The 14,233-nt window shown below is 38.8% G+C and overlaps 1 protein-coding gene across 1 annotated transcript in view; it reads right to left on the bottom strand.

Moving 5' to 3' along the window:
- Window positions 1-14,233, bottom strand: part of SNAP91 (synaptosome associated protein 91) — a 63,174-nt gene that overhangs the window by 22,411 nt on the left and 26,530 nt on the right. Inside the window, exons 8-16 of the mRNA XM_005485947.4 lie at window positions 13,865-13,971; window positions 12,652-12,693; window positions 9,393-9,463; window positions 8,983-8,988; window positions 8,001-8,028; window positions 6,119-6,228; window positions 5,286-5,413; window positions 1,421-1,435; window positions 1,109-1,279 (exon numbers count right to left, since the gene is read on the bottom strand). Coding sequence (XP_005486004.1) covers window positions 1,109-1,279; window positions 1,421-1,435; window positions 5,286-5,413; window positions 6,119-6,228; window positions 8,001-8,028; window positions 8,983-8,988; window positions 9,393-9,463; window positions 12,652-12,693; window positions 13,865-13,971 — 678 coding nt within the window. The remainder of the gene's footprint in view (window positions 1-1,108; window positions 1,280-1,420; window positions 1,436-5,285; window positions 5,414-6,118; window positions 6,229-8,000; window positions 8,029-8,982; window positions 8,989-9,392; window positions 9,464-12,651; window positions 12,694-13,864; window positions 13,972-14,233) is intronic.

The raw sequence follows: 14,233 nt of genomic DNA, 5'->3' as shown, positions 1-14,233 counted from the left end.
ATGACAATTTTGAAGATGCTTCTCAACTGGCTGATCTTGTGGCATTTAGATTACCAATCTTTGTAAAAGGAGGGGTAATCAGCAAGTAGCAGTTGTATTCCTTTCTTAGGGCTTTTCAGCATTTTATCAGGGCATATGTTGGTGCTGTCTGTTGAAGCCACTCCTAAAACAACCCTTCTAACTGGGAATTTTCAGGCTTAAGGAAACACCTTTGTAGTCAAACTGCTTATGTATGAGACCTCTCTGGCAATCCTGTCAGTAGAAGTGATAAATAAACACACCCCACAGAGAAGATACTGGAATTCAGTTTTGATAGCAAATAAGCTATTACCTATTCCTGAGATCCCCTGTCATGCTGGAAGTATACATGAGAGAAGAGAAAACTAGAAAAACGCATTGGTCAGGGGATCTTAAACACGGTTAGTAAATCAGAAGGTTTCTCCATTACTGGGCTGGTATATTGTTAAAAAAATGTAATTTCTGACATGCTGCTGGGAAGCCTCCTGCTCCACAGGAGTACCAAGAAAAATGACAACATACAGTGGGAAATGTATTCCTACTCAAGCGGATAGCAGAGAACGTTAGAAACTGAATGAGCACAAGTAAACTCTAAGATTATTTTTCCTCTTTTTCCTTTACATATTATTGTTTGCATAGTTGACATTTAGTTCAAGTTCATCACCCCTTCAATTTTCTGCAAATATTTGTGAAATAAAACCCAAATTCAAGATTGCTGAAATGCAGTAATTTCAGCTGGCTCCATACTCTATTTGCAGGAAATACCCAAAACAAACACAACACAGCACAAGTATGACACATAACAAAGGGGAGGATACTGCCACATCTATCCCTTCAACTACAAAAGCACAGCTGCTTTTCTCAGAAATTGTACTAGAGTGCACAGTTATTGAATAATGTGGAAACAATTCCTGCTTACCCCCACGTGGACCTGAGACATAAGTTTACCCAATCTTACGGTTTACAGTTTTCCATATATTTTTCCATATATATGCAGCTGGTTAAACCAGAGGCCTTATTGTGCAGCTGAGCTCAGTATTGCTTGCCTGCATCACGAACTGGTGCGGAGCACTACAGCAACCAAACTAACCTCCAAAGAGATCCACCTCAGCAGTGGCAGCAGGGACAGTGGTGGCTGTCGTGGCAGCAGCTGTAGTGGTTGCAGTGTCAGTAGTTGGAGCAGCAGCTGCAGTAGGCTCTGGGGCAAATGGATCTGAAATCTGTGGCTCCGAGGTCACACCAGAAAGTGCAGCCAGATTATCTATATGCAACCAAGTAATGAAGAGCAAACAGGAAAGGTAAGGGGAAAGGCAAAGACCACATTGCTCAGCTCCAGAAAGCTGGAGCTTTTAGTGAGGAGTCTTAACATACAGAGGTCTTAGAAATCGAAAATACTACTCACCCTCTCCCAAGAGGTCTAGTGATTGTCCATTAAAATGACAGCAGAATAAAAAAACAGTAATTAGTAGAACTGCCAAATTGAAGATGTTCATTAGCCAAATGTTCATGCTAAATCGCATGTCTAGGTTATGCCTAGAAACATAATTTCTACACTTGCTTTTCTAATATTCAGGAAGTTATTCTGACAGGACAAAGCTCATTCTGTTTAATTATTCTTCAAAGCAGGACCAGTACGTCCCCAGAACTCTTTACAGAACAGGCACTAAAGTAGGATACTTAAGCAGTGAGCAGCTTGCAAATAGTGTTGTTACTTCAGGATATGATACATGGCATCCCTAGTCCCCAAATACATTCTGAGAGACAAACAGGTGGTGGTTCTTGGACTTGGGACAACTGCCAAGTGCAAAACAAATAAATAAATAAATAGAGCAGCTCCTCTTCAAAAGCCTTTTCTGCATCTATGATAGAGCAAACATGCTCTGCAGGAACAACTAACTCTGTTAACACTTGCTATGAGGAGTATGAATGTTGACAGCACAAGCATAAGCAGACTGGCTCTGCTCCAAGTTTGGCTCCTTAGTCAACTGCTTCTGAAAGCCAATGAAGCATCTTTAATGACAGACTTTCCTATAATTTTATGTCCTCTAAGATCAGTCAGATTGAGCTCATACACAGAGTTATGTTTTGCCTACATAAAAATCAGCTACGAGATATAAAAACATGCAAAAACTAATTAGTCTGTCCTATTAAATTTTTATTCTGTAGTTAGGATAGCCTGAGCTCAGCAGCTCCCTGTTTACTAACCAGTATCTCAGTGCTGCTCCAAGATTCTTTGTACCCATAACAGGGCCATGGGTCCATCTTAACCACACTGAACAGCAAGCAGAGTCCTGATGCTCTACTGTGGATCAGCATTTGGAAGCAAAATTATTTGAGCAGGAGCAGCCCTACCTTCACAAATTTGTCTTTATTTTTAAAACACTTGTAAAAAAGGCAGCAAAAACCTACATTTAGATTGTTTACAATTTTCATAATTGGTTCCTTGGGCAAGCCCTACTTGAGACTGACGGCACAAGCTGAACTAAACCAAAATACCATTCTAAAAGAGTAGAACAGTACATTAAAAATGCAGCACTCTGGTATCCCATTACTGCACACCAGGTGAATGTCAACAGCTAGACTTGAAATAAACAACTGTTGGCAAAATTTTAAGTTCTATTAGCTCAGTCTTCAATGCCTTTTTATTATTATGTTATTGAACTCAATATAGTAAAGTGACAATTATCCAACACAGCAATGTACGCTCAGTCTTAATATGGGAATTATTAAAAACAATGGGTTTTTTGTACAGTAATATTAAAGTAATAATACTGTTAGCAAATCCATGTTCTAAGACACACTGTAAGGCAGTTCAGAGCAGAAATTCAAGTCAGTTTGCTTTTATATCCAAGAGTAAAACCTCACAAAGAGGCAGACTTTGACCTACTGTATGTTTTGTAATACTATAGTCTACTCTACCTGCTAAATGGCTATCTATTCTCCTTGCAGTATGCTGCAAGGCACCAAATTATCCTATCTTGATGGTTTCCTGACACTATAGAAGTGAATATTTTCAGAAGTTATAGTTCACTTGGTAGATGACATATTATGTATTCAGAAATACAGTAGTATACAACAAAATATACAGTGTACTGTACATAACCCCAAATATAATCCAAATATACTGAATATATAGCATATGCCAAAATACATAGAATCTACACTGTCAGCAAGACTGAGAAAAGCAGGACTGTTTATTGTTGATATGTCTTAATGCTGCAACGTGAATTGATATTCACATTTTCCTAGCTATTCTGAACCTGTAATAACTTCAGTGCTTCTTCCAGCTTCCTCCCTCCAGAACTATTTTCTCATGAGTTCCCACATTCAATTGCTGTAGCCCAGAAGAGTAAGCAGCCCTCAAGTAGCAGGGATGCATGGTTACACAGCCTCCCAAAATTCCTGGGTGGAATGAAGGTTATTGTGTCCACCCTTCTGCTCAGAACAACAGTGCTCCCAACACCAGAACAGGTCACTCATGGCTCAGACTACTCAAGTCTTGAAAAACCTCCAGGAATGGAGAGCTCACTAGCTCACATCAGGGATCTGCCTCAGTACTGCCCTACCTTCCAGGTGAAATATTTTTATTCTGTCAGAGAGTTCAAACAAACCCAAATGAAACAAAACAAAAGGCCAACAAGACCAAACCTAACCAAAACCAACAATAACAAAAAGCAAGATTCCAGTGCACTAACAGGTCATCATACCTGGACTGCTGCCAGCAGTAAAGCAGACAAGGCTGAAGCTTACTAAGTTACCAAAATGCTATTCTGAAAGATAAGACTGAAGTGTACTTAATGAGGCTAGCAACAACTCCAGCCATAGGAAAATAATTAGCTGTCCTTTTCTGTCATGGCGTAAGACTAAGGATATTACCAGACAATTTTAAAGTTTTTAAACTTTAATTCAGAAGAATAAAAACACCTAAGTTTCAAACTATGGGTGTTTTGTCCAAAAAGAAAAAATAAAACCAAATCAGCTTTCAATTTCTATGCAAATCAATACTTTACAATATTACTGGCTATCTATTTGTATTTCTATTATTGCAGGAATGAGCAACTGTTTAAAAAAGTTAGCTCTTTCAAACATCTCAAAGCTTGTAATTCAGTGCTTCGCAATGACAAAGTAAGACAAATAGGACACAATCAAAATACTGCAGAATAATTAGTCCCAGGCATCCTAGAATAGACGACTCTCTGGTCTTGCTGTCTGGATAAGATTATCTTACTGTTAATAAAATTGACATTTGCAAGGATAAAAAAAGAAATTAATTCAACAGATTAAACTGGAATATGCAATACAGTGTCTACATGACAGCCCTAGCTATCCTCTCTTAATGAAGTGGCTGAAGTACAATGCCATCTTTAATGAACTACAACTAAGAACAGAAACAGGGACTGCAGAAGGCACCAGTGGCAGTATGAGCCCTGACAGCAGAGTCAGCATGACTCAGTGCTGCATTCCAGCTGGGAGCAGGCTGGTGAGTTCATTAAGCTGCCACACAGGATCCCTTAAGATTACACCACAATTGGTTTACAACTGTATAAATTAAATCACATTTACTGGCCTAATTCCTTGTTTTTACAGGACAAGAGTGAGCACTGCCTACATTTACTGTGGTCCTCCAGATCACCAGCTGTTGCTGCTGCCTGGAACAACAGGGTCGGATTTCAGAGAACTGGTTAGTTATTCCTTTTTGAAAGCAGCTAGCCCTCTACTTCTATTTCCATATTAGTATTCTAAGCACACACAGCAGACACTTTAATAAAATATGTCAAGCCTTGTCAGAGGTAATCACACTTGCAGCAGAACTAAGTTGCCACCGTTCGCTTTACACGCATTTTTGTTTTAAAAGCTATTTTTGTTTCTCCTCCTATTGATTTGTGGCCTTTGCCCCACGAAGAGAAGAGCTGTTTTCTGCCCCCACCATGCCAATAAACACACAAGCAGTTCTGGTTCTTCTGTTTTGAAGTGCCTACCCTACCTGCTCACCTTCATCCATCCCCCTCCTGCTCACTTTTAGTCACATAATCCTGGCTCCCTCAGCTTTGCAGTCAGGCCCTTATAAGCAGCTTATACTATTATGCATATCCCTGGAAAGAAGCAGCAGCCTTGAGCTGCAGAGGGATGCCTGACTGTCAGGTCAGCAGAAGCCTGGGAGTGGGTTGGGAACATCCTGTGCTAGCAGAGAAAGAGGCAGATTTCGGTTCAGGCAGGCAAGGAGATGGAGACTGCAGGGAGGGATGCTGACAGTGAGGTTTCTCTACCTCCCCACGAGGTGCCTCCAGCAGCAGCAGCAGCAGCAGCGCCCGCAGGAGCAGGCGCTGGAGCTGCCTGCCCAGCACTGGCAAAATCTGGCTGAAGATCCAAAAGATCACTGGATGGCTTGGAAGAGCTGCCAAGAGAAGGAAGAGAGACATTACATACTGGAGGAATTTGTCCATTTCAATCATTTTTTTTTTAATGTCATGACTGGATTAAGGAATCAACAATAGTTTGGATGAAATAGAGACCTTTTTTCCAGGCTTTAGGATTAGAGCAGTGGCCATAAGCACCTCTAGTGTAGTGAGTCCCAAGAATATGCTACAACCCAGGATGGGAACCTTAACTTACTTCCATTTCCTGATAATGGCATTGCAACAGATCTACGAGACTTAAAATTCTTTAAAAAGACCCCCAAATAACAAAAACAAACAAACAAACAAACAAAAAAACCCAAACAAACAAAAAAAAACCAAAAAACCCAAACCCCAACCCAAATCCAACTAACCAAACCAAAAGAAATCCCACCACAACACCCAAAACAGAAAATGAAAAATTCCAGGCAGTGCCTGAAAACAGAGAAAATAACTGTTGTGACTGAAACCAGCACCATTCTACTTCCATATTTCATCATGCCATGTATGAAAGCAAGAACCCTGCATTTCCAGGCAATGAACTGGCTTTAGGTGGAAGAAGATTGGCAGAATTTCTATGCGTTAATCCAGTCAATTATTTATTTAGGAAACCAGATCTTGTTCATCTAGAACACTTAAATACCAAACAATTCACTTTGGTACCTACATCAAGCTCAGTAACTCAAATACACTTTTTAACTTACCTGACTGGAGCAGCTGTAGATGAAGTTGCAAAAAGATCAACTGGAGGAGATGTATCAATAGTTTTTGCTGGAGTAGAACTAGGAGATGTAACAGTTGTGGCTGGAGAAGACTGGAGAAACATTTTAAATATACATTCAATATACCAGGATTTCTCCCCAACCAGCCCATGCACAGCCCTAGTTTTAGTTTAAGAACTAAATTTGGACATAATGTCATTTTATCGTGAGGTATTTTCTCCTCTCAAATAATTTAAGGAAGACTGGACTAAAATTTCAGATGGTAGCAGAGCTGAGAAACCCCAAGGTGACTTCAAAGAAGCAAAAAGTTTCTACAAGGTTTATTTTAAAGGAGTTGTTTCTATAACTGTCAAACTATTCATTTTGTCTATGGAATTAAATAGTTGTTTGTCCACAACAGCACCTCAGTACTCTAACCACAGAAATGGTGGGAGAAGAGAAATGGTTAGAAACTAGTTAAAAGTTTAGTTAAAAATGTGTCTGTAAAGCTTCAGAAGAGAGTTTAAAGAGCCACCAACAGCATTCAGGGTTAAGTCCTTGGAAAGATACAAAAGACAGCTCATCCTATGACTTTGCTTCATTAGCTGCTCCAATTCTGGATAAAGATACTTCAAGTATGGCAAGGACAGACACCCAGGAGAGTATACTGCAACTCCTCTGTGAACTTGAAGACTCAAGTTACCTGGTAGAGTGTCAATTTAATTCCAAAAGACACTGTAAGCTTTGGTACAGCATCTCACATGCTAGAGATCCTTTACCTAACAACTGAAAGCAAGTCCTAATTTTAGTACTGTTTGCCATTCTGACCACTTGCAAGAAGGAAAAAGAACGGCAAATTTGAAGAGATTTTCTCCTGAACACTTCTACTGCCATCCCATCATCATAACTCTAGCAGATGGGTGTAAGCTTTCTGGACTCTCTTCAAAGCTTTAGGAAGGTTTGAGACTACAGTGGTCCCAATCCCTCATGTGCATCAAGGAAGAGGGGTTAAAGCTGTAAGAACACTGTCTGAGCCATCATTCTCACCAAACTGCTCTCGTAAACAGCAGTTGTGGGGGTTACTTTTTTATTTTGCTTTCTTTTGGCTTTGTTGTGGCTTTTTTTAGTAAAGGGCTTTTCAGAAAGAAATTTAAGAGCTTTATCTAGAATCAAGAACTGAACCCCATGCATTATCTTCAGAAGATTTAATTGAGTTTTTCCCCACAGCATCCATTATGAGACACAGCTATGGCACTTGGCAATGCTCCAGGGATACCAGGAGCTACTATTACTAACACCATAAAGCTCATTAGTTTATCTGACACTCAAACCAAGGCATTTTCACTGGCAACTCTTGCTTTAAATTAAGGTCAGCAGTCTCACTACTGAAGGTCATTTCTGAAACTAGGTATATTGGATGAAAATTTTCTTCCTAGCTTTTCACATGAACATGGGTTTAGAAGAGCCAGAACTCCTTCCTAGAAAGCTATGGAAGGAGTGAAGGACTTGGAGGAGAAATACCCTGGAGCAAGTTTCTTGGTGATATGAGAATTAGGGTGGAATGAAAGCAAAAAAAAAAAAAAAAAAAAAAAAAAAAAAGAAGTTGAGATAAAAATATATGTATCTTTTATGCTTTCACAAGGAGAAGTCACCACATCCAGGTGAAATTCCTTAGCATCCTGATTGGCACAAGCACTGCAGCCCTTCAGAACAGTGACATGCTCTTATGGGCCACTGTTTATAAAGACATTAAAAGATCTAATTTTGTCAATTAGGTGGCAAAATCTAAAAAGCAGAATAAGAGATGGAAATTTAACTCCTTACAATGTCCTAAACCATATCACCTGAACAAGAATTATCTAGTATAGCAACTGGCAGCATTTACCTTGCTCAGAGGAGAAGGAGCCCCAGATCTAGAAAAAAAAGGGGTTTTCAGATAAGTACAGCTTTAAAACTATGTTTCTGATCATCAAAACTCCTGCAAAAAGACCAAAACCTAAGCATGAAAGCTTTCTGAAGATCTCTTCAATTGCACGCCCTCTACATTTCTCAAACTTCCATGTGGCACTTTAGACAAGGAATGCAAATTTTACTTCAAATCTTAAATAAATCTTTTAAGCTAACTGGCATCAAAGGATTATTCTGCCTTTTAAATAAGCTCTACTAAATGGAGAAAATGCAGAGATGCATGCAAATATCTTGCTTTGGGGCCTACAGGAGTCAGCAGGAAAGAGTTACAGGGGCAAGATGTCACCATATTAGAAAACCATGCAACAGCAGCAGAACACCACCAATACTGAAGCAATTCTCTAACATAAGTCTTCTGAGGATGTGTCAGCAAATTTTCAAAGTCTACTTTCTTTTAAAGAAAGTCCGAATTACTTGAAAATAACTACATTAAAAAGTATGAAAACTGTGAGTTGGAAAGTTCAAGCTGAAAGTTCTCCCACATGCAGAAAAATCACACTAACAGTAACTGACAGAGCCTTAATCATAACTTAAAATGCACGTCAGTGCATTTGTTTGCTTTCATTATGAGTTATGAAAATACTGCTACATATTTTTAGGGCTGCTTTGATCTAAGAGATGAAAGGAGGAGCTGAAGATAAAGCTGCACCAGTATTGAACTACCATCCATCCCATAAGTTACTTGAATTGGGTAAGTTCTAGGAGCTGTAGAATAGATTAGAAGATTTCCAGATCTTCTAATCACAGAAATGACAAAAAAATAACTTAATGACTATATACAAAAGCAAAGAACAGTTTAGCTGAATTCAAAGAAAATATCTATTTCTAAGTGTTCAAGAAAATCTTTTAAAATTACACATAACCATGCCTGCAAGCGATGTGTAAAGGTATGTACTTACCCTTCACTAAATTGCAAGGATAGCAACAGTAAAAGAGAAAACAGAGGTTTAGCTTAATCCTTCCTAGACTTAGCCATAGCAAGTATCTAGTATGAAGATGCAAAATCATTAGAAAAGAAATAGATTTTGACGATAAAAGCCTTAGTAGCACACAAATCCCCAGTTTCTTCTAGTTTTCCTCAAGTAATTTCAGTTCATTTTGGAAAGTGTCTAGTTGTTCTGTGTGTTTCCCCCACCCCATTAATCAAAGAAAAGGTTGCCATTAAGATGACTTTGTAAAGGAAAGCAAAAGCCTTGTCTTATTTTCTAGGTAAGTGACAAAAGGAGGTTGGGGGAGGCAAACCTAAACATCAAGTATTCTCACACTGTCTCCATTATGCCTAGATACATGGTACAATGTATATACCTACTTGTTGCCAGGTTTTTTTCCTTCCAGTGAGTTTAAATGTTGCTCAAGGGTCTCCATGAGACTGCTGGGAGCCTTGAAAGTGAAAACAAAGATTCACACCTTAATGTATTGCAGCGATCTAACCACAGCTAATCCAGCACCACCTTCCCTGAAGTCCATGATGTGCATGCTCATGCAGTTACTTTATTTACATCAGTGTGGAAACAGTGGATTTCCATGCTAGAAGTATTCAGGCAAAGCCAGCTTTCAAAAATGTATTACTGCATCCAAATTTGCAGAGAGAAAATGTTTACCTCCACTGTGCAGCACCTGAAGCCTAAATCCAGGATGTGCTGCTCATCATGTTTAAATCAGTGTTAAACATGCACAGCATCCACAGGGCTGATTTTAAGATTCACGGGTTCAAGGACACACTTGGTTTTGCTTGTAGTGAGATCCCTCAACACCCCTTTCATGACCAGAAGGTTAGAAAGCATTTGCAGCCTAAACAAAAATTCCTTTCCAATGCCCCCAGAAGGAGCTACCTTTGGCTCAAGACTCCCAACATCACAAAACCTTACAGCTGTTCTCAAAATGGTATGGTACCCTGGCAGAGGTTACTGTGCAGCTAGCTTGAAGTGCAGAAAGATTTCTATTTTAGACTTCTATAAAAAACTAGGCTTTTTCAGGCATCCCTGATCTTGTGTTTTATTTTAAGCAACCTTTTTGTGGTCAGCAGCCAATACCCACAGGCACTTGCTGTTACAATGGCAGACAGAAAAAGGTTTTTTTTCTATCTGCCATTGTAACAGCAATGTTGTAAATGCACACTGGGCTTAGCTATTCCAGTATAAAAATAGACCCTGGATAAGAAGAATTGAAGATCAACAAGGAGGGAAGAAACCCTTGAGAGACACAGTAGCATATAATAATTGAATATTTCATCAGGGTTAAAAGTTCATCAGTTCATCAGTCTCTAAACAGGGAATTCTCTTTACTGGTCTCTTTCAGATCAACCACAATTCCTGACAGCAATATCTATGATGTTTTTCATAAATGACATCTTTAATTTCGGGGCAGACATAATTATCAAACAAGTCAGTTTGTGATGCTTGGAAACAGGCAATCCTCTGCTCCTACACTGAAAAACCAGCTGGCTGGCTGAATCAGATCTTTCAGGATGCATAGCACCTGCTAGCACCAATGCACAGCTGTATAATGCACACTGCCTGCATATTGATTTCAGCATTAAATCCAGTAACTTAACACATCCAGAAATTTAAAACGCTCAAAATAATCTTAAATGACAGACTGAGTTTAAATACATCCTACGTATATAAGCAATGAAGAGACATCTTGACCTTGCTGCTTTTACAGGCATATTTATTAACTTTTAATTCATTTGGGCATAATAATAACTGGTTAAACACAAGTGACCTAGTTATAAGAATTCTCCAGCAAAAAGTAAAAGGTAAAACAAACTAAAAAACACAGAGAGATTCAGACTTTTATGTATTCAAAAAGGCTATATTTTAAGATACAATTGTGAGACTTGAACACGTAAGTAAAAGCTATGTTTAAAAAGAAATGTTAAAAAAAAGATTGCTTAATTTTACCAGTTATGTCTAGACATTTTAGACAACTTTCCAGTATATTCAAAGGCAATATTTAATATATATATTAAATTAAGCTATATTCCAGTATGTTCAAAGCTATATTTATATAGCTTTCCAGTATATTAGTCAAATGTTTCTTAAAAGCCAGCAAGGTAATATAAAACTTATCTATCAAATAGAACTCAGAGAAGAAGCTTCAGAAAATTTCTACCCAGACGCAACAACTTGGAAAGGAAATTCTATCTGGTACCCAATTTTCAACTGAACATCGCTTAATTTCTTCTAGATACTGCTTTAACATTAGATAATCTATCAGCATCGTGCTGGAATCTTAGATATGGGTTCCCCACTAGCTACTAGGGGCAAAACTGTCATACTTTAGGAAATGCCAGTAAATAAAAATGAGTCAGGATTTTTAGCTGCTAAGATGCCTTCTCAGCCTCCAAAATTTTGCAGGCAAACTATAAAGTCCAAGGATGAAAACTATCAACTCAAAATACGCTATTGGCACCACTTGTCCAGCTTTTCATGAAGTGTCAACACAACCAACTTCTTGCAGAACACTACCAACTATTGCCATGGCTTGCTATGGGAATATAGGTGTACCATTGATACTACATAGAATTATGTAACAATTGTCAGCTGAAATTCAGTTTTACTATTCACCTTTTATTTATTTCTCTCTGAAATACTCTGTCAAGGTCTCATCCATAGGCTATACACATGCCTCAGGCTAGCCTTAGCAAGTGAGTCCCCAGCCTCCTTTGGGAGAGTACAGCTGTGAGGGACCACCTGAGCAGAGACTGAAGTGGTCAGAAGTTGGATGAGATGATCACTGGAGACCCCCTTCCTTCCAAAAGAACAGTTCTATTCTAAAGTGCTGGCCATGGGGTGGAAGGTAGCAGTAACCAAGGTGCTGCTGAGCAAGTACAGCACTGACTGATGACACAGAACAGGCTGGTGCAACACAAGCAGAAGCAGATAGAAGTGCCACAGAAATTTATAAAGTATATTTCATTAACTGGTTTCCAGGTGATTTCTCCTGGTTTAAGGACTTAGTTTATCACTGACTCCACTGTGTCCAAAAAAGAGCCCCTGAGGTACAGAGTCAGGGGAAAACACTGCATCAGCTATTTCAAGATTAGGTCTGATACTGCACACACTGCTTTTGTCTGCTGAAAGGGTGGCCAGACTTTATAGCCCCATTGTATCTGAATTCCACAAAGATTAACAATCCCCACCTTCTCACGATGCCTCACTTACAGAATTTTTAAGTGGTGCTTAACTGAGAGACATACTATTCTGATATTGATTTAAACCAGGCTTTCAAGAGGCTATCAAAAACTGCATGAACAAAAACTATGTGTTTTTGTTGGGGTGTCAGCTGCTAAGTAGTTTGGGTTGCTCTTATGTTTCAGCTTTACTGGCATCAAATCTGCCACAAGTGAACTCTTCAGCATGGATCTCCTCCTCTAAGTAATTCTCTTCACATAAAACATAAAGTCAGGCACCCAGGCCAGTTTGCAAGTGATCCTTAAAATGGACCAGCAGCTACAGCATGTTAGGTGGTAGGACTTCACCAACATTTGCATTCCTGCTGTGCTTTCCTAATTACAGAACTTTTATTTATTACACAAATGCAAAAAGACTACAAGAGAAGCTTACCTGTGTAAGATCAGGGATATCACCTTTGTCAATTCCAACTTGCTGTGGAGATAAAAGAGTAAAGGTAAAATCTAAGTGCATTATTACACTGCAGCAGGCATTAATTTTGAGTAGAACTGCTCTTCAACTACAAGGCACCCTGTCTTTAGAAAAATACTACAAAGTTAGAAAGGATATGTCCATCTTTCCAGTAGCTACCTTCAACAACCTGCAGCACTTTTTTTCCCCCCACAAATTAAATATCCATTTAAAATAAAAGGATAAGAAAATGGAGCTTGATTTCACACACATGGACCTCATACTCTATACTGAAATATACTGTTGTCTCAGAGGAGAGCAAATTAAGGTCTCAGTCTGCAATCTTCTATTAATAGCCCTGCTGCTTCACACTGTGGTTCGTCAGAGTGACTGCTAGTTCAGCTTTTGCAGAAGAAGAGCAAGCCCCACTTCACCTCTTAATCCTGAAGGAGAGTCACTGTAAACCCCTGTCCAAAAAGCTGACATGTGTCCCTAAAGTACTTTACTCCCTCAAGTTCAATATTCATATCTGAAATTACAGGCCATTAAGGAGTCTATCAGGCTTCTCCACAGATAAGCGAATTAGCAAAGAAACAAACTTTTTATTCAGCTCATTACTACTGTCCATTATAATGAAGTATGAAACATGGAAATGTGCACCCTGTGCCAAAGAGCCAACTACCACAAATGAGACTCCAGCAAAGGAGTTAATTAACCATGTAATATCCCTATTATCCACACAAGAGGATGATAACAAGGAGCAAAACCAGGACCATCTCACATTACAGTTAACTTAATGCTGGCTGCAAAGACTAAAAGATCAGACTTAAAAAATCTGCATGCTTCTATTCCTAATTGCTTTATCTTCCTCTAATGTTCAACCCTGTCCTAGAAGTATGCTGTTACCGCAGCATTTCTCAAAAATATTGGAACATTTGAAGTTATGTCATCTCTTAATTTAACCAGGAAAGTTGAGTTTGGCTGTACCATAGAGACATGTAGAAGTCCTAAGCAGGCTTAACTAAAAGACCTAAAGAAGCAGATCCAACATCCAGATCCAATGGATCCAAGATCCTTTGAGACAGATGCTTAACAAGTGCAATTAATATTTTACATTGGTGCTAACAAACAAACAAACAAAAACTAATCACAAAATACTTAAGTGCTGGCCTCCAGAAGACCCAAAGCCACTTACCTCTGCAACTTTAAGAAACTCTGATACTCTGGTCATTCGAGTTAGAAATCGTTTGTAGATTTCAAGAGCATCTTTACATTGTCCCTTTTTCATTTCGAAAAATTTCTCTGAAGAAATAATGTGGTAAATTTTAGTTAAGATGTATTACATTAGGTCCTATATCAGCAAGTCTTGTTTTCACAAAAATCATGTGTCAAGAATATGACACTACATTAACATTTACATTTATTACTTGGACATTTATCTAGTGGCATCTCTTGCCTAGTATAAGTTTAGAAGTTGGGCTTGCTGAGCTGCTGAAGAATTACATAGGCCATAAAATTGAATCTCAGCTAGCCAGAGCATTGTGTGTGATATCACTTTATTAAA

This window comes from Zonotrichia albicollis, chromosome 3 (assembly GCF_047830755.1).
Source record: "Zonotrichia albicollis isolate bZonAlb1 chromosome 3, bZonAlb1.hap1, whole genome shotgun sequence".
Lineage (NCBI taxonomy): Eukaryota > Metazoa > Chordata > Aves > Passeriformes > Passerellidae > Zonotrichia > Zonotrichia albicollis.
This window is presented reverse-complemented; position numbering and strand designations above follow the sequence as displayed.